This window comes from Rutidosis leptorrhynchoides, unplaced genomic scaffold (assembly GCF_046630445.1).
Source record: "Rutidosis leptorrhynchoides isolate AG116_Rl617_1_P2 unplaced genomic scaffold, CSIRO_AGI_Rlap_v1 contig488, whole genome shotgun sequence".
Taxonomy (NCBI): domain Eukaryota; kingdom Viridiplantae; phylum Streptophyta; class Magnoliopsida; order Asterales; family Asteraceae; genus Rutidosis; species Rutidosis leptorrhynchoides.
Genome location: NW_027266718.1, coordinates 44,447 through 64,942, shown reverse-complemented (window position 1 = coordinate 64,942; position 20,496 = coordinate 44,447). Strand labels below are relative to the sequence as shown.

Here is a 20,496-nt window from a genome sequence, read left to right as displayed (position 1 = left end):
AGGTGGATGCCAAAAATCGGCGTGAGATTTTAAACTCTTCACCTTTTCTAATTAATGTGATATACGAGCAATAAATATATAGCTCAAAATAAGATGAATGATGTTACATATAATTTAAATTTTTATTATAAAGAAAAAAAGATAATGCTGTAATTTATTTTTGCTACATCTAAGTATATATGGTTCATTTGAAAATTAACAGCTACACAATTGTGTACTGCAGATCGATGGATTAATTCATGTTGGTTTAATATGATTTAGGATAACATTAATCATTATTTTTTCTTATAAAAAACCAAAAAAATTATATAATATTAATTTGCCATAGCCAACTATGAATTAAACTGTAATATTCATATTATATATTACTTTTATTACCAAATTAATTATAATTTATTTTCTCTAGATATATACTAGTAGAAAACTTATGACGAAAAAATTACAATTCATTCATCCTGTCAAAAATGCATCCAACTATAAATCAGTAAAAATATCTAAAAACAGGATTTTCTAAATTAGGACATTCCTGAGACTCCCACTAAATTAGATTTATTATCCAATCAAAAAATTTCATATTTTTTTAATTAATAAACTTTTTTTTTTCCAAAAGGTGTCTTTTCAATCAAATACTAATAAATCATTTTTTTTCAAAAATTATATTCTTCTATTTAATTTGGGGCATTTGCAGTTGGATGCTGTCTGCTTCATCTTTCCAACGATTTTTGTATCTATTTGCATTGTTTATTAAACCCAATAATTTATTTTTAAGTTTTTATTTATATCTTTATATGTGTTGTGTCGCAATCTAATCCTAACTCTGATCATTCATTTTTTTAATGTTCTTTAGTGATTTCTACAGACTTTCTTGGGAGTGGTTGAAAGCATGAAATAGAAAATAGAAATATGAGAAAAACTACTTTCACTGAAGTAAGTTTTCATTAATACTTTTGCAGTAAGTATTTCATGCTCCTTGTCGGGGTGTCCAGAATTTTGAAATACATTCTGCTTTTCAATCCAAATACTATATTTTTTACTGATATTTTTTTCTCCAAAAGATGCATTCAATCTAAACGTACTTCCAATTTTATATATTTTCTTGATTAATCTTATTACAATTTATAATTTAACCAATTGATATGTGATAAGAAAATTATTTATTATACTAATTAACACACTGTTTGTTGTTTCTATTTTCTATCACTTAAACATAACGATTATCTTCCATTTTTTAAGTTTTTAACTATAGCACAAACACTTTTCTTCAAATATCAATATATCTAATTTCAAAAAGAAAAGAAAAATTAGTATATCCAAATGATAATTCGATCCGATCATTATTGTAAGAAGATGAACTATTGGCTATTTTTTGTATATAGTTTTTTATCACACTTTGCTACAAATTCCTATCATTTTTTAAATTTGATGAATTTTTAGGTTTTTTTGGTTCTTTGAATGTATGTATAATATCCACATAACAATATATATATCGATTGCTTTTTCAAAATATAATTGCTTCTCTCTATATGTATACAAACTATAATCTTAGTATTTTGTAATATACACTCACAAAAAGAACTATTTGTTTATAGATGCTGAAAGAAGATGAGAATAACAAGAAGAGAAAGAGGCATTCGAGTTGTATGATTTCTGATGAAAAAGCCAGTCATAACGGTAAGATTTATTGATTAAATAATACTGTCTTTATGGACAGAATAATTTATAATATTTATGTCTTAAAAGTTAAAATATTTTCTTTGTAAAATGATTTTATCTAGAAAAAATATGCATTCACGGATGGTCTTTCTTTTCAATTCTAAATTCTTTTGTAATCTTATAACAAAAGATAAATTCCTTTTAGAGTGTCAATCTACTCTTATAGTAAAAAATCCACCATTCTATCGATTCCTAACGAAAAAATCACAATAATTAATATTAATTATTTTCATCTTTTAAAATAGATACATCTGAATCTAAACTATCATCTTTTTGAATGTCAGAGAAATAGACATTTAGTGAAATTTTTAATCTCGAGACAATGCCCGATAAATATACTAGTGAATTCTAAAAAAGAGGTAGGAAAATATGTAATGTTTATAATTTTCATGTGAAAATATATCATCTAACTAAATTTTAACCAATGCAGTTAACTCATTTTCGATCCATATTTTTAACAAACCTTAGATTCACAAATCAATGGTGATGGTGGTGGGCGGTGGTCGACCGCAGCGAAGGTGCTCAAAAGTGGTGGCCGATGGCGGTCGTCGGTGGTCGCTGGTGGTGGTAGGCGGTGATCTGCTGCAACAATGGTTTTGGATGAGGTTGTTTAAGGGTTAACAATAAGTGTTCGTCAAATGTTAAACTTTAACTAAAGATAATGAGGTGGAAAATAATTTTCGGGTGTCAAAATATATAAGAAAAAAAGGAAAAAGGCACAATATTTTTCTCATTTAACACAAAAAATCAAGTGCTTCAAGAAAATCACTTTGAACGGTATTTAGGATTGAGGGGTATATTAAATATATATCTACAAAATTAAAATGCGTTAAGAACTAGGTCGTGCGGCCTTATGATCGACTATAACTATGTGTGACATTGATCTTAAGACTATGGCATCTCAATCTAAGTTACAAATTCTACATCGGAAACAATGGCAGCTACGTGCTAACTTCTCATCAGCCCTGGCTCTTCTTTTGTAGTTGTAGTTCAGTTGTAAGCTCTTCAAACAAGCGCAAGTATTGTACTACTACAATTTCATTATTTATTTTTCATAGCGTCTCAACGCCCATCCAAGAATTTCTCCTCAAAGATATTCATTTCCTCAACCAAACATTAAAAGGTGTTTATAATAATCTCTCAATTTCTTTTAAAAAAATTCAAAAAAAAAAAAAAGATATTATCATAATTTATAATCTCTGAATTTGATTGAATGGCAAAAGTTATGTTGATTCCAAGTCTTCTTTTGATCACTTCGTTGTTGGCGCTTTCTTCAGAAGCTGCAGGCATATATATTAAGTCACATAATTCTTAATTTCATATATGTTAATTAGCTATAATCTCTTTCGTGTATTTACAAATTGAAATCCTGATTCATTGATCATTAGGAATTAATCTTCTTAAGCTCCTCTAGTGTTTTATTATCATAAACTGATTTCATAGATGACTGGAATTAGTAATTTGTTAATTTGCAGGAGACAACAATAAGCAGGAATGCCAAATGAACTCATCAATCCCCAAACTCAATGAACTTATTAGATAAAATAAAAACAGAATTTTTGTCCAATGAATTTGATGAGTTTAGGAATTAATGAGTCCCTTAGACACAATAAGAATATGGGATTAGATGATTAGGGGAGTGGGCCCCGGTGCCAGGAGGTTATTTTCTAAGACTACCTTATGATGTTTGTCAGGACAATGAATTGTCACATTCCGCGCGCTCAACTCTCCGGAATGTTCTAGAAGTCTCCGGAATGTTCGAGATGGGTCCGGAATGTGGTAGAACCGACTAGATCCGATCGGAACCAACAAGAAGACTCTGCATCGTGCTAGAATTCTTCGAAAGGGTCCACACACTTATTGAAGGCTTCCAGCATGTTCTAGACATTCTATAACTCTCTTGTATATATTCTAGAATATTCTTGTATAAAAATCTTTAAAATAGTTATAGTCTATGTAAATGGGTGAAATCCTCATTTGTAAGAGACAAGATTTGAGAGCAATACAAAATATTTTCGTAGCTAAAGCATTTCTCTATATTCTAAACCATTTTCCAAACTCTAAGCATTTTTAAAGTTTTCGAAAAAAAAGTTCAAAGCCTGACTTAACTTTCAAGAGACAAAATTAGCTAAATGTCGCACATAGTTAGTCAAGAAAACTAAGTAGTGGGAGAATGTTGTTGGTGTTGCCATGGCCAATGCGATTATTATACAGTCCATTTGTCTTCATAAAATGTAAATTAAATAATAAATGTATTTCGAAACAAATAGTAGCAACAAACAACAATAGGATAGGATATTGGTTTAATGATTAAGACAATTTTTTCTAGAGATTGAAGGTTCGAATCTTGTTGAAATATACGATTTGTCCAAAAGACCAAATTAAACTTAAGTTGTAGTGAATAAGATGACGACATGCATCATTACTTAATCGGTAAAATCCAGTAGGCTCCTAGAATTAGGAAAGATCTAGAATAATAATCCATCAAGCATATTTCCTAAATTGAAAGACAGTAGTTTTTGTCCTTGCTAGATAGCGATGACGAGAAAAGTAACATCCCTGCTTTCATTTCGAGATTTATATCCCGAACACTAAGTCGGTGTATTTCACTAAATTTGACTCACAAATCGAGGTGTTTCACTTCAGGTTTTATTCAAGTAAACGGAAGTTACCATGAAGACTTGTTTCTTTAGGATTTTATTCCTGTTCAGGAAGCTCTCAAAATTTAGTAATAGTCAAAGTTCCATTCAAGAAGTCACATAGATGACGACTTCGAAGGTTCAAGAATCCAAATGTAAACTCTGAAAATTAAAATGACGAGCCAAAGCCAGCCCAAGTCGAAAGGAAGAAGCTCAATCATATTCATATCACAGCTCACAATAATTATTCAAAAAAGCCAAAACTTCCTGTCCTCAAATAAATCACTGAAGAAATTATAAGACCACAAATACATACTAAAACAAGTCCACATTTGCTTGTCTGGTCAAGTTTAAAGATGAAATGTTATTCTACAAGGGAAATACCAAGGGCAACAGCCATTCCCAGTATCAGTGAGGTTAATTGGGCAGCTGTACTCGTCAATGTGGATTTACCATTGTTATTCATTTCTGCAAGCACGCCAGCAACAGCTATGTATATGAATCCACCTGCTGTTAAGCCCTGCAGTATTATTTTAGCTGTTGTCAATGGACAGTAAATCCAAAACCACCGGAGATAGAAGAATCAATGTTTACCTCAATCAGAGATGAGTGTCCAGGATCTTGTCCCCAAAGCAAAGCCTACACACACACACACACACACACACACAAAAAAAAAGAAAAAAAAAAAAAAAAGGGAGTAAATTTGTTTTCTTTCATCACAAGAAATTGCACAAATTCACAAAACATGTCCTGTGGAGACGAAACTTACCAATGCAGTTCCAAATAGTGCAACTAACGCTGAGAGGAAGTTGAAGAAAAGGGCCTTTGATACGCTAAAACCAGATCTCACCAAAATCCCAAAATCACCAATCTGATTTAACAAGTCAAAAACCAACCCTAATAGTCATTATACTGTATTGAGGATGGAATGAACATGATAGAAAACCCAAAAGTTCCTTAACGAGATTGTCAAAGTTCCTAACTTCAGGAAAACAGCCAAAGAATGGATAAGGATGATGAAGGATATTTGAATTTCTAAAACTTAAAGGATGTAAAAGCACTTAAAAAAATAAAACCGATTTGTTTTAAGATATGGCTGGTAAAAACACAGAATTCACAAACCTCTTGAGGAAGCTCATGGGCAAGAAGAAATAGAGTTCTTGACCACCCACCAACAGATCCATAGAGCAGGAAAGCACTTCCTAAAGCCATTCCATCAGTAAAGTTATGCTGCATTACATATACCACACCAGAATTCCATTAAAACATATGGTCCCAGGCCCGGGACTGAGTAAAAAAGTACTTCATGAAAAAACCTTGAATAAACTATTTATAAAATTTACTAAAGAAATTCGTACCACTCCATCAGAGAAGAGGTTGAGATAACCAAAAACGAGATTTGATGGGGAATGAGCCGTTTCCTTTTTGAGAGAATCGGCTCTGTTGCTTTCATCTGAAGCATCGTCATCCGACTTACTGTCCCCAGGACCAGCAGAAGATGTCTTCCTCTGTAGAACTCAAGCGTATCAGATAATGTTATCTGTCAATTACAAGTATAGGAGTAACTCTTATGTTACCTTCCTAAGGAGTGATTCTTCCTTCATTATATCTCTGTTTAAAGAGTCACTTAATGCTTCATCTGACGAAGCTTTTTTCCCCTTAGCTTTACGGGAAGATTTTGACTTCTTTTTCTGACTGCTTTTATGATGATGGTGGCGGTGACCATGACCCCAAGTATTAGCTCCCCCTGAGTTTTCTTCAACGTATCTCACCATCTTCTCCACAAGGAGAAAAAGAACGATTCCAGCTGCCACAACCAATACATCAAAATAAGTTCAAGCACTTCTTACCCACTCTGCAAAGATCAAGAAACAATATCAACAAAACTTTGACCAAGAGAGATTAAAAATCAATGAGACCCACTTCAAGCACTCAAATTTTGTTCCATCAAAAATCATGTAAAACAAGTATTTTTATAACAATCTATAAAACACACACTGTTCAAATCATATATTGGAGATGGGCAAACACTTTACCAACCAAAACTTTGTTGTCTATGATAGAAACATGGGATGCATTCATCATGTTAGCACTTACCTAGAACAGACAATCCTACAGAAAGTTCACTGATGGAATGAGCATGCCCATGCGAATGTCCAGAGTAGTCACTGTGAGAATCGTGTGCATGATGATCATCATGAGCAGGAGAGTGTTTGCCACCTGTAAAACTGAATTTATGAGATCATGATTCAAACCTTTGTTTCACGACTAACAATTTGAACCATACCAGCTATTTCTCTAAGATACTGCATTTAAAGTCTCAAGCGCAACATAGAGATTGAAAAAGCATATAACAGGGGAAGTCTCTTCACAACTAGAGCTGGTATCCAAAAAATGGATCTTTAAATACATCTAAGAGAAAGGGGCCTAACCAAATGCATGTGGCAGTTGGTGAAGAAAAGCATCGCCTAGCATCGCCCCTGCCTGGAAATTGAAAAATACATCCATGTGAATAAAAGTGGATACTTCCATTGTTTAAAAAAAAAAAAAGTAATAAAGGCCATTAATGACCAAAAGCCTTAAAATTCCAAGGAATTTGATTTTTTATTAATAAACCATCAGCATAGCCAAATGTTGGACAAACTAAAATACCCTGATCAACAATTAGCTTCCTTTGAGAAAATAGCGAACTGAGTAGCATCACAAAGAAAGGGTCTCACATCAATTCTAGCATTGGAAAGAAGCAATCAACTATTCAAATCCTAGAAAGTAATCTCAATTGATGCCGAAACATAAGGAAATATGGAATGAAATATACTGACCCCAAATAAAGCCAACGAATCAACAACAGCCTTGGATGGTTTGCCATGTACTGCGAAACAAAAATCACCCATTTCAGTGTATGTTAATCGTATACCAGCATTCCAAACGAACTAAAGAAAAATCCACTACGAAAGAAGTCAACTCACCAAACAGTATTGGCAGCAATATTAGGCAGACTAATGAAGCTAAGCTCACCAAGAGCGAACAACCCAATGCATTCACCCAAAGACCTTCAAACAAATTATAACAAAACGAATTAAAGATAGCAACGAGAAGCTCAAAGGTTTACAGTGATTTCATTTCAACTTCGATTCACCTAAGCCTGAAAGATTCGAATCATGACCATGAGCTTGATCATGATGATGGTCGCCATTGATGGGACCGAATCCGTAAAGCTTCATATCTTCTTCTTCGGCCAATTCTTCAGGTAGTAGCTTCGAGAAAGTCTCCTCCTTTTCAATACCGTGATGATGGTGATCACAGTTGTGGTGGTCGTGGTGATGATCGTGGTGGTGCTCAACCGCCGGCGACATACAAGATCCACTCCCAATAACCAGATCCAAACACAGCCCGAAAACAAAGACTGATAACAAAATCCATTTAAACATTTTTGAAAGAGTGAAGTGAGAAATAAATTAGGGCGTGTTTGGGTACTCAGAAATAAATTAGGAGCGACGCTTGCAGGTGCCTTCAATGGTGATGTAGCAAACCACGACTAAGAAGAGAACGATTATTGCAATGATGACACCAAACGTAATAACATCCATTTTTCCTTTTTTAAAATTTTTAATTAAATTAAACAAAAAAACTTTCATTTACAAAAAAATTGCATTTTTATTTCCATTTGGGATTTCTAGGGATTGCATATTAAAACCGACCATAAAAGTGTCTATATATATATATATATATATTACTATAAACTTATGGATCTGAGATTTAATAATCAAATTGGGTATTCAATTGTTTAATTTGATTTTGTTCATGCTACTTACTGTATAGTAGTATAAGTAGCATGCATAAGATAAAGACATTCTACGTCAGCAACTTTTGTAACGGTTCATTCTGACTGGAATTGAATTGGACCGATTTTGATAAGGATTGGTTTGTATTGGATAAGTATAAATTTGATTTTGTTGATTTGGTGAGTGATACGAATCGGTCCACTTTAGAATTGTTAGCTTGTTTTTTAAACCAGTTTTTAGGAGCTATTGTTTCAATTGAAAAAGAATGAATTGAACAATATTGTTCTGAGTGATGTAGTTGATTAATACTACCTCCGTCTCAAAATAAATGCAAATTTTTATATGTAATTTATATTGAAAAATTTGCATTTATTTTGGGACGGAGGGAGTAGAAATTAATTTAGAATCGATACAGATGACGCCAGTAACAAGAGTTGTCAACTCAATTCGAAGTTAAACCAACAAATTTATAAATGAACCGACCGAACAAAATTCTCGGTTCAACTTCATGTTCGGCTTATCAAGTGAAAGGTTCACTTGGTGATATAGGCCAATGCAAAGCCCATTATGTATGGTAGGCCAACAAATGGGCCTAAAAAATACTAAAAAATTCTTATGAAATTTGATTTTTCCAAATCCAGAATGTTTCCAAAGCATTTTAGTATTAAGTGAGGGTGAAGCTACATCAACTTTTCGATGTATACTAAGTAAATACATACGTATTTCGAACATATTTCTTGATTGAAGATTCGGGCTCTTCCTCCCTAGAACAGCTTCTTTATCTATCTCTTCAGAAATAGAACTAACTAATTTTTGTTCATTGAAAATATTCCTAACAATAGTATTAATCTTTGGTGTTTAAATTGAAACCATGTGATCGGTTACACACTTGCAAGTAACTCCTTGATTGGAGATTTGGAGGCATATGTATCACTACCTCCGTCGAAAAATACTCGTCACTTGCATAGAGAAAGTGGCAAGTATCTTCCGACGAAATGAGTAATCAAATATAACCCTAGCTAGTTTTGACTGTTGTTGTATCAAAGGCCACCCCCATTTTTTTATCTATTGTTTGAAGAAATTTATGACTAACTAATTCTCTATTAATTAGTTAAGATAATTAACAATGGAATTAACGTACAAATCTCAGTATAATCAGCCGGATGGATCTTGTGCATATAGTAGCTTCTTTCAAATTGTGTGAATCAAAATCGACTCCAATCTATTAAAGTTTTTCTCACGGAACTTTCTCAACGTCTTGTAATTAATATTTTTCCCCTACGTCCATTGTTATGTCAGAATTCACCCATGTACATCTATTACGTCCATTGTTATGTCAGAATTCACCCATGTACATCTATTTCTTAGAGTGATGAATGAGTCGACCAGAAGCTGAGTTCAAAAATCACGTCTCAAGATAATAATAAATAATAATGGTTGCATAATTCTGAACAATTCATAAAAAAAAAAAATTTAAAAAAAAATCTAAAAAAAAAAACTATTATCCAAAGACGTAACTAGGGAATTTATTTTTATTTATTTTTCAAAAAAGACATTATTAGAGAAAGAGATAATATTAAAATTTTGTCAATGTAAACTTCAAACTTCTTACATAGGGTCGTCACGATTTCTCTAGCAGCTGTTTGGATATCAGGGGGAAGTCGGAAATTTTAGTGAGACCTGCATGTTCAACTGCTGGTTGGTTATCTGCAACTTGCAGCACATCATATCGTAGGCCAAAGCCACCTTCCACTTTGCATCATATGTCTCAACCCAAAAATTCACTTTCCCGACGACAACCTTGCACGAATTTTTCCTAGATTTAGGTTGGCTTAAGCCCTTGTGATTAGTTGGAAGAATAATAGGACCAATTGTGGGAGGACTGATTGCATTGAAAATCAGCTAGCATTATGATGGTGAGAGTAGCTGCCAATCTTTGTGTTTATATAGTGGGCTTGCATGCACATGAAATAATTTGATTAGGCAATACATTCTATGTGTGCAACGTCATTTCATGATGAAGAGACACAAAATAATGTTGTGATACCACTTTGAGATGATGAATAATCCTTGAGCATAAATCAACCAAAAACTAACTCGAAAAGGGAATGGAATCTCAGGAGGAGTGAGAATTCCAATGTGTATATTATACACAAATAAAATGAACCTCAACAAGAAAACTTGAACATAATGATTTACCAAACACTTTTGCTCGGCGAGTTTTGTAGCGGTCATGAAAACATTAAGACACTCCTTGCACAAATAGCATTTTTCTTCGTGTTTGTTGTTATTATGATCCTCCATTCCGGTCTTGGGGCCATAACCCTTGTTGCACCACTGACAGTAGTAAGGCTTGAAATATGCATTATGGTCCTCCATTTCGTGATGAGAACCCACTACATAAACTCTCTTGGATGTGTAGCCAAAAGTTCCTTTAATTTTATACCTTATCATCTCTTTTGACTAGTGTTTGAATATTGGTTTGGAAGCTTGTTGACTGAAGCACGAGAAGGAAGTAAGAGAAGCCATGAGTATGTTGACGTCATCGGCACCACGGAACTGGGAAAATAGGCTCCCTTTTAATCATCCTTTATTGGTTGAGTACAAGCAGCATCCTCTAGAGTTTCGTTGGAGGTACTGGTACAACTCTGGATCTCCGTCCCAAGAATGCCGGAGTCATCCACCGAGGCCTTACAAAGCATCAGGTAATTATTGTGGAGTAGATATGGCTCAAGTTGATCTTAATTAGTGCCATCCTTTCAATACTCTGCAAACTGTATTGCATTTAATTTAACATCGTTTTTTAAATTACATTCATCTATTAGTTAGTCTATATAGTCTATATATTTAACTCAAATTTAAGTAATTTTATTATTGATTAGTTGGGTTTTGATATAAATTTATAAATTATAGATTTACTGCCAATGGATTTTTTATGTGCTTGGTTATGTGGGTTTGAAATCAATACATATGTGGAGAATTGATGATTGATCACCTCTATTGTGAATGCAGGCATCATAGAAGACGGAACGTCAGAAGAAGAAGGAGAAGCATTTCCCCATGAGGAAGTATGCCATCAAGGACTAATATCTATGTTTAAGCTTTTTATTATCTCTTAATAATCTGTATTCGGCCGGCTCATTGGTGAAGTATCTCGAATCCGTGGACCAAAATTTCGTGAACCCAATCATTTGAGGAGGCAGTGTCTGTGATGTGCCTTATTATTCACATTTCATTGATTTGTAAAGACCAAGTAAAATGAAAAATTTGGATACTCTTTCTCAACATGCTTCTCCTTGATGTGAATCTTCATGCTTGTGTCTTCTTCAAAGTCTTTTTTTCAATGAGCACAGAAGTACCTCTTTGCTCTCTCCTATATGAGCTTAATATTTTTCTTGTTATCCACAATCCTCCCTCTTTTTCTTGAGCTAGCTTTTGGGGTTGAATTATGTCCATAAGATCCTATTAAAATATTTCAAATGTCAGATGAGTGTCATGTTTCATTCGCGATGTGTGGGGGCGTGTTGATCCCCACATCGAGAAGGATACACCTCAATCAACAAGAGTAAAAAAGTTTTGTTCATGGTGTGTGGGGGCGTATTTAGTCCCACACATCGGGAATGAGAAATTCATTTGTAAAATAAAATCATTAAACTTAACAACAAATCTACTATGTACTCCTTCTCGCTGTGTTTCTCTTTGGCATGAGTTTTCATGGCTTCATCTTCATCAAATACTTTCTAGCAGTGAGAATAGAAATAATCTTTAGCTCACGTGTAACTTCACACTTGATTGAATGAATGATGTGATGTCTGTGTAGTGTGTTGTTGTTCATATGTAATAAAGTGAGCGCTCAAATACATGCCATGTTTCTTAACATACATACATACATACTAGATTTATTTGGTTTAATTTGAATGCGGTGGATTTTTGAGGAGGTGCATTGCTACGGTAAGGATAGAGGAAAAAGAACCATAAAATCTTGAAACTAATGCATAATAGATAATTGTTTACTTAAAAGCTCAATAACAGAACTAAAAATAGAGGGAAAAAAAATTCAAAAAAACTAAAATATTGTATGTTACCTATTCATGGTGACATTTGTGCTCCGTGAGCAAAGATGGTGTGTCGTACACCTGGAAACATTTTGAGCATTGATACTCTTTCTCAACATGCTTCTCCTTGACGTGAGTCTTCATGTTTGTGTCTTCTTCAAAGTCTTTTTGCAATGAGCACAAAAGTACCTATTTGCTCTCTTATGTATGAGCTTATTATTTTTCTTGTCATCCACAATCCTCTCTCCTCTTTGAGCTAGCTTTTGAGATTGAGTTAGGTCCATGAGGTTCTATTAAAATAATTTCAAATATCAATATAGAATCAGTATCATGTTCCATTCGCGAGGCGGGGGCGTGTTGATTCTCACATCGAGAAATATCCACCTCAATCAACGAGAGTAAAAATATCTGGTTCATGATGTTTGGGGGTGTGTTGATTTCCACACATCGGGAATGAGAAATTCATTTGTAAAATAAAATCATTAAAATTAACACTTAGAGCACTGACATTCTTTGTCACCATGTTTCTTTTCAACATGAACCTTCATGAATTAAGAAGAGCACTCATTTTTTTTTTTTTGGTGGGAGTTCTCTGATCTCATCACCATCACTGTCCATTTCCACCAGACCAGAATCGGCTGGTCAACTTCCAGCGAGGGTATATCTAGAAAGATCAAATATCAGCGATTGCTAAAGAAATCTAAAACAGAATAAAACTGCTCGAAATTCAGTTTAAACGATTCTACTCTAGTTTCTTGAAGAAAGTTAATATGCATCCTGAAGAAAAATACTAGTAATAGTTACTTTTAGGAAACTTTATTCTAAGACAGAGAAATTGGAATGCTACACAAAAAGACAAAACATACTCATTCATTTATAGTATGTTATTGGTCCAAACTTCATGGAAACTCTGATTAATGTATGAAATAGATAGAAAGAAAACAAAAATGGAATTCTTGTTTGCCGAGAGCCAAAAATAAACTAAAAAGGAACTAGTTCTGCATCCTCATGAGTTATTCTTCAGATTTACATTAGTGCTAGCTTATTCATTTTGGAGAAGATATTTTCATAAAATTTAGCTTCTTTTTTCCATGTCTACCAGCATCACCAGACTATACCAGATTATAGGATATCTCGGAATAGAAAGATTGTTGTGCGAAAAAGTAGCATAATTAGTACTCTCGAGCTGTTTTGTTTGTGAAGCAAAATATGCAGCAACTGCAACTACAAGTGTTCTAAATAAGCAATTAAATACATAAATACGTATACAATCCAAAACGTTAACACAATATGTGGTACTTTCTGGTCTGTGGAGAAAAATAGCAATATCGGAAACATTGTTTCCGATTTTGCTGTCATTAGGATAATTAGACTTAATTAAACCATAATCGGGTTCAATATAACCGAATTACATCATTAGCACATCATTTCGCAATTATTATCTTTGCATAACCGAAAACAACGTTGCCGATTTTGCTTTGCTTTGCTTTGATTGGCTGCTCATACTCGAAGACAGCGTTTTCGATTTTGCTTTTGCATAATCGAAAACACTATTTTCGTTTTTGTTTTGCTTTTACTTTAGGTACTGTATCAGAGATCATATTATATACTTCCACCCGTTTTGGCCATTGATAAAACAGCAAGCATAACACAAACTTAATTCAATTTTCTATTCAAGAGCTTTCATGGCAAGCACATGACCAAATCATCTATGGTAGCTTGGCTTTATCGAATATTTGTTGGTAAAAAAATGATTTTATTTTTGAAACTAACTGGATAGCATTAATTTGAGAGATTGGTAAAGTTTTTAATAACAATTTCATATGGATCATTAGATTGTGGATATTAGCTAGCAAATAGGATGATGTCTTCATGCTTGCAAATTGGTAAGATACAAAAAAAAAATGAATTTAATTAGGACAAATTCGACAACAAGGTTTTCGATTATGAGGTGGGCCAAAAAAGTTTGTGCATAATCGGATACAATGTATTCGACTTTATTTTCACAAAATCGGAACATCGTTTTCGATTATGGTTTAAATCCCTAATCACCTATTAACCAAAATCGAATTCAGTATTTTCGATTTCGCTATTTCCGTTTACCGTTCCGTTTCAAACCCTAAGACCGTTCCGTTCCGTTTCAAACCCTAAATAAGAGCAAAATAAGAGACAATGAAACTTTTTTACCACCCTAATTTATCAATTCTTTCTTTCCTCTTGAGTTTCTTTTTTCCTTGCCCATGTTTCTTCTTTGTTTCCTTGGAAGATGCATCCGCCGTGGTTCCCGTCGCCTCGCAGAGTTCTTTTACCACCTTTGTTGGCATCCTTGTTTCGACATCATTCTTTCTCAAGAATGGCAGTGTCATCTCCAGTGATAGCCTTAACATTGGCCTCCGTGAAAGCATGATCTGGCAAAGTTCAACCACTGTACTACTGGATGAAGATTTCCTAGCAAATAAAAAATTGGACAAAAAATTAGTGTCAGCTTGCTTGGGGCTATAAATAATGGGTCGAACTAGAAATATTTAGAGATTTATTACCTCATATTTAATGCAGAATACATCATTTGACGTCTCTCCGCATTCAAATAGCGTTTCCTCCAGTATTGAGGTTCCCAGCATTACCAGTTCCAGGAGATGAAGACGTTCATGTACATCCTCCTGAAATTGTGGGGAAATTTTCTTCATCCAGGAATGACAGTACATCTTTTTACTTGAAATGATGTGAAACTTCTTACATAAGTACCTTAGTTATTGGGAGCCTACCCTTGCTAGGTGCTGATTTTACTTCTTCGAAAACACTCCAAAACCAAGGTTCATCTTTTGCCACACTTGAAGAAGAGTCCATAGAACCTGGGAAAGCAGAGTTGTCTCAAGTAGTATCAAAATAAAAAGACAATAACCAGACCCGAGAAAAATGAAACGTTTATCAAAATGATAGTTAGTCGAGGTTTTTTAATTTAGATAGAATTATGCTTTTACCAGCTTTTGCCTTTTTGTTTTTCTTCTTCTGCTCCATTTTTGCCTTCACTTTGTCTATTTTGACCTTAGTAACAACCTCACTGGCATCGGAGCCTTTCTCAGCATTGGCCATGCTGTCGTCATAGATACCAGAAAGATTGCTGCCATCCCCCGTCTCCATCTCTTGCTCGCCACTTTCATTGTCAACTTTTCTCGTATACATTTTACTGTTTACGATGTCCACGAACGGCTTCGATAGTATCTTCTGCAAAAATGGGCTTACAACTGGCCGTCGTGCAAGCAATTGCTCGCAAAGTTTCAGGACATTGTATGGTTCCCTGAAAATTTTGTTGGAAATCAATAAATATATACAAAGATTTCTTGCATCAATCAAGTAGAGATATGTGGTTTCATTACAGGTAAACTAACAAGCAAGAAAACAAAACAAAAAATTTTGACTTACTTGCTTTCTATAGCTACAAAAACCATTCCCACCTCATCAAACTTGCTTTCCAGTTCACTTGAAAGATTTCTGCAGTCAAATTTTGCTTCCTCCATTATTGAGCATGCTGCCCTTGGCACACATAAAATTTGACAACGCTCAGTCAAAGCCTTCTGAAAGAGAAAGAGCATACGTGAAATTTTCTTCAATGGAATATATTAAATTTTTTCCACTTGATAAATGATAAAAAGAGAAACATTGTACATACCGGTAATTCATGGCCCCACAGCATTACCCCTTTCGCTTTAGATTTAAACCGTACAAAAATTCCCCAAAAACGAGCATCATCCATCACAACACTTGATCTAGTAAGGATGTCCATAGCTTCATCACTCTGTCGAAGTGATTCTTTGTAAGCATTGATCACGTTGTCAATTTTCTTAGCACTAGCATTAGAAACCTCACTTTCACATCTAAACTCGTCTTCACCAGAATTGCTGCCTTCCCCTTCCTCCACCGGAACAGGTATTCCCTCATCTGCAGCATTGATCATTTTTTTCAGCCTCGTAAACTCTTCGATCTCCCTGACCATGGATGGCTTTGAGAGTATCTTCTGCAACAATGGGTCAATTATCGGCCATCGAGAAAGCAATTTCTCACAATGTAATAGTACTGAATCGACAGACTCCCTGACTAATCTGTTGGAAATCAAAAAGAATGTGTAAAGATTTCAATGAGCAGTCTAAATATCAAACAAACAATCAAAAACATACTCCTTTTGCAGTGCAGAAGAAATGATTCTCAAATCATCAAACATGTCTTCCATTCGCTTGTTATATCAAATGATCTACAGCCAGTTGCCATGAGAAAAACATTAAGACGTTGAGCGACATCATTCTGAAAGATGGAAAATATTCTTCAATTAGGAACAGAATAATTATTTCTTTGAAAATTTTACTTGAGTTAATATATGAATCTTCTTACACACCTTTGTGAGTGGGAACTTCAACATCCTTGATCCCTTACTAGCTGCAGATATTGCTGCTTCAAAAACTTCCCAAAACCAAGCCACATCCATTTTCACACTTGGACCCATAGAATTAAGAAGAGCGGTCATTTTTGGTGGAAGTTCTTTGATCTCATCACCATCACTGTCACTAGGATGTTCCAATTCCACCAGAATCGGCTGGTGAACTTCAGTTGAGGATATATCTAGGAAGATCAAATATCAATAATTATAGTTTCATAAGAAGTCTAAAACAAAATAAGATTTTTCGTAATTCAGTTTAACCAGTTCTACTCCTGTTTCTTGAAGAGAGTTAATATGCATCTCCAATAGACAACATTTTTTCTAACTAACATGCAAAACGATGAAACGCATGTCATAGAAATTAACTTTATATTGATTTAGGTGGGATATGTTATTGACCAGCTTTCTTCTTGTTATTCTTCAGCTTCTTTTTCTTCTTCTTCTTTTGAACTCCAGAAGCAATAGCTGCAGGATTGCCTGACTCAGCATTGGCCATTTCGCTACTTTCATTGTTTCTACCTGGCGCAGTTTCACTTTCTGGAATAGAAGATATATGACGAGCACAACTCTCAAGAAACTCGTTTTCAACTTTGTCTACTTTCTCCCTTCTAACTGAATCTCCATCTGCTGACGCACTTTGTTTCCAATATTCAAGATACTTCAAACCGATTTCAAACAGATTTCCTTTACTTCAAGCTGCCAAGCACTCTTCATAGAAGTTTCCCCTGTAATACACCTCTGCGGCAATCTCATATGAACCAGCTCGATAAAAACCATTCCTCTGTGAAGAAAAACAAGTGAAAATACACTACCTTAATTCCACGTGATTTAGAGAAAATACGATAGACATTGCTCTCATATGCTAAAATGCTATACCATGCTACAACATGTAATTTAGAGAAAATACACTACCTTAATTCCACGTGATTTCCACTCCTCGGGGGCGCTTTGTACTTGCATAGCCTGAGCAAGTGAATCATCAAACTGTCTAACTTGGACAAGGACATTGAGACTTCCAGTAGTCAAACACTGGTTTTGAGATTCCTCATTGTTCTCGCATATCCAAAGTCGTCGACGTGTTCGAGTTATGGCAACGTAGAGGTGCTTTAATTCAGAGCACATAATATTATGCTTCTTCTCGTTGAATCCTTGTTCTTTCATATTCATGGTCGAGTCCTGTAAACCTCGTTCCTTCATGTAATTGTAAATGACTCTCCATTTATTTTTCAGTGGAGATGAGCCAAAGAAGTTGTACAACAACACATCCTACAAAAAGGTTAATTTTATTCATGTATGTTAGTAAAATTTACAATGCTTAGAAGCAATTTTGAGTGTAATTTACTTCCACTTCTTGCATCGCCCACAGGGTACTAATCTAACTAGTAGCAGGTAACAGAATATACAAATAAGGCAGATGTAATAAAATAACAAATATATAAAGTATCACCTTAAATTCGAGGCCCTTGCACTCCAATATTGTTAAGATGAGTGCTTTTTTCCCGACATACTTGGATATTTCCAATCTAGCAGAATCATTCCTTACTAAAATCACCTGCTCGGCCCCAAATCCAACAACTTCCCCACCAATATTCCCACTATCTCCAAACATAGTTATAATTGCATTTTCATCATTCCCCGATTGAAGCAAAACAAGAGGTTCTCCACATATGAGACTCATCTCAGGCTTCAAAACATCAATGGAATTTGGGAAGAAGTGGTAAAGAAGCTCGATGATGCTTTGTGATAACTGGAGAACTCCAGCATGTGTACGGAAGTTCTGGGTCAAGTTGAATATTGGATATATGTGCACTTTCTCTTTCCTTACATTAGATTCAGAACTGGATGCCATCGCAAATTTTCTATAGAACATGGATCTTATTACCTGGAATCTAAAATCAATTCCTCTTGCAATAGTTTGTGCAGTATCGCCAGCAAACACAAAACCCTCATCAACATTTTTACAGATATATTTGAACAAAGCAGTCTGGCTCATGGTTAGATCCTGTACCTCATCGATATATATATAATCCATTAAATCTCCCTTGTACCATTGTTCCTTAAGTCGACGATGAAGATCATTTACAAGATCAGCCATATCAAACTCACCATTTTCCATTTTAATCTTCTCATAAACTAGGAAGATTTTGAATACCGTCTCCCTTTTCTGTCTACTTAAACCAGATGATCGAGCATTGGATAATTGTAGATATTCTTCCCGACTCAGTTTTCCGTCACTGGCCTCTAAAGTGAGGATGCCACCTTTTATATGAGACATAATCTCGTCGAAGACAGTTGAAGAGTCGATCATCTTTGTAATCTGAGTGTTGAACCGAGGTCAGTATAACACACTAAACCTCTCATAATTAACCTCTTTTGTCCTCATAAAGCTCTGAAAGGCGGCTGATCTTGATGCATATATGATATTATCAGTTACGTGTGACCTATCCAGAAATGAGTCACTGAACGACCCATCAAGCATCATCAACAGCTTGTGAAAAGTTATCACAAGTGGGTATGACTCGGAGGGAATATCTAGAGAATCTGGAATGTTCTCGAATTGTCCGATGGCAGCTATGCTATCAAGATCAACTCTGCTACTTTCTATTCCAGTGTTTTCACCATAGGCATCTCTGCACACAGAATAGAGATTGAACATCTCAGAATGCAAGAAGTTATGAATCAATAACATCAGAAAGATTGGCAAATTAAAATAACATCCAATAAAAAACAAATATTGTAACAGGCAAGTGATGATGCAGCCATCGAAATACTTCAAATTTATGTTGGAGAACAACAAATGTTGTTACAGAATAATAATAATTATTTGAACAATGGAGAATAGACTAAGGACATCACACAGACACAAATACAAGGATGTTCCATGAGTAGCATCCGATGCAAGTGCAAAGAAATAATCAGTTTATCATAGAGTATAATGCACACACCTTTTAAGTCGGACATGTGGTGTTTGATAGCATAACAAAGCCGAGGACTAACGGTGACAAATAGCTGTCGCAAAGAATGTTCTTTGTTTTCTTTCAGACCACCTGCAACCCCGTCTTGATGGATCAAACGCTAAAGAGGATTACATTCAAAACCATAACCTTTAAATGCACTATTATTCTGCTCTTGATTGAACAATTTCCGGGTCAAGACGGTAGTTTTCCCTGTCCCTGAACGACCGAGAATGAATGTACTTTTAGGGAAAGCGATTATCTTCCTTTCTTGCTCAGTTAACTCGAATGGGGAGGTTCACATCCATTTGATTTTGATCAGCAAACCCTTCATTGACCTAGAATAGCAAAACACAGAGACATTTGATTATACCCAAAATCAACCATCAAAAGGAAGCAATAATAAAAAGGCAAAAAACCCATTAATAAAGAACAGGGCAAAATCGAACCTCATTTTGTTCATCGAGTACTCCATCAAGGGACCTATAGAACACATGATCAAAGAAGTTTTGTTCCACTTCATTACTTGCATCTTTACTACTCCTCGTTCAGTAGAATACTGCTACCAATCACTTAAAGTTGTGATTTTTTCTTCATTAAAAACCCCACCCATTTGAAATAGAGAGAGAGAAATAAAGTGAAAGGATTTTCATTCAAAAGCAAGTCTTTTGGATTCTCTCTAGTTAATGAAGACGTCTTTCAGTACTTTTCAATATGCAGGGAAACTCGATATTACTAAAGGAAATATTTTCCTTTTCGAAAAATAAAATAAAATAAAATTGGAGAAATGTTATAATTTCTTCATTAATCCTTTTCTTTTCTTTTGATTTGATTTGATGGTTTCTTATTTAATCCGTATTTTTAGAATAAGTGCTTAATTAATCCTATAATAGAGAAATTAAAGCTGCTTATAATAAT

At 34.6% G+C, this 20,496-nt stretch overlaps 1 protein-coding gene across 1 annotated transcript; it reads right to left on the bottom strand.

Annotated features, from left to right (window-relative positions):
• Positions 1–4,716: 4,716 nt before the first annotated feature.
• LOC139883997 (IAA-alanine resistance protein 1-like) lies at positions 4,717–10,516 on the bottom strand. The gene is made up of 14 exons (XM_071868083.1): positions 10,305–10,516; positions 9,818–10,019; positions 7,830–7,890; positions 7,492–7,758; positions 7,322–7,405; positions 7,175–7,224; positions 6,785–6,836; positions 6,450–6,572; positions 5,930–6,159; positions 5,711–5,860; positions 5,475–5,582; positions 5,122–5,223; positions 4,947–4,991; positions 4,717–4,872 (listed from the first exon to the last, which is right to left on the bottom strand). Exons 1-14 carry the CDS (start codon positions 10,514–10,516, stop codon positions 4,717–4,719), a joined length of 1,842 nt encoding a protein of 613 aa, XP_071724184.1.
• Positions 10,517–20,496: the final 9,980 nt, after the last annotated feature.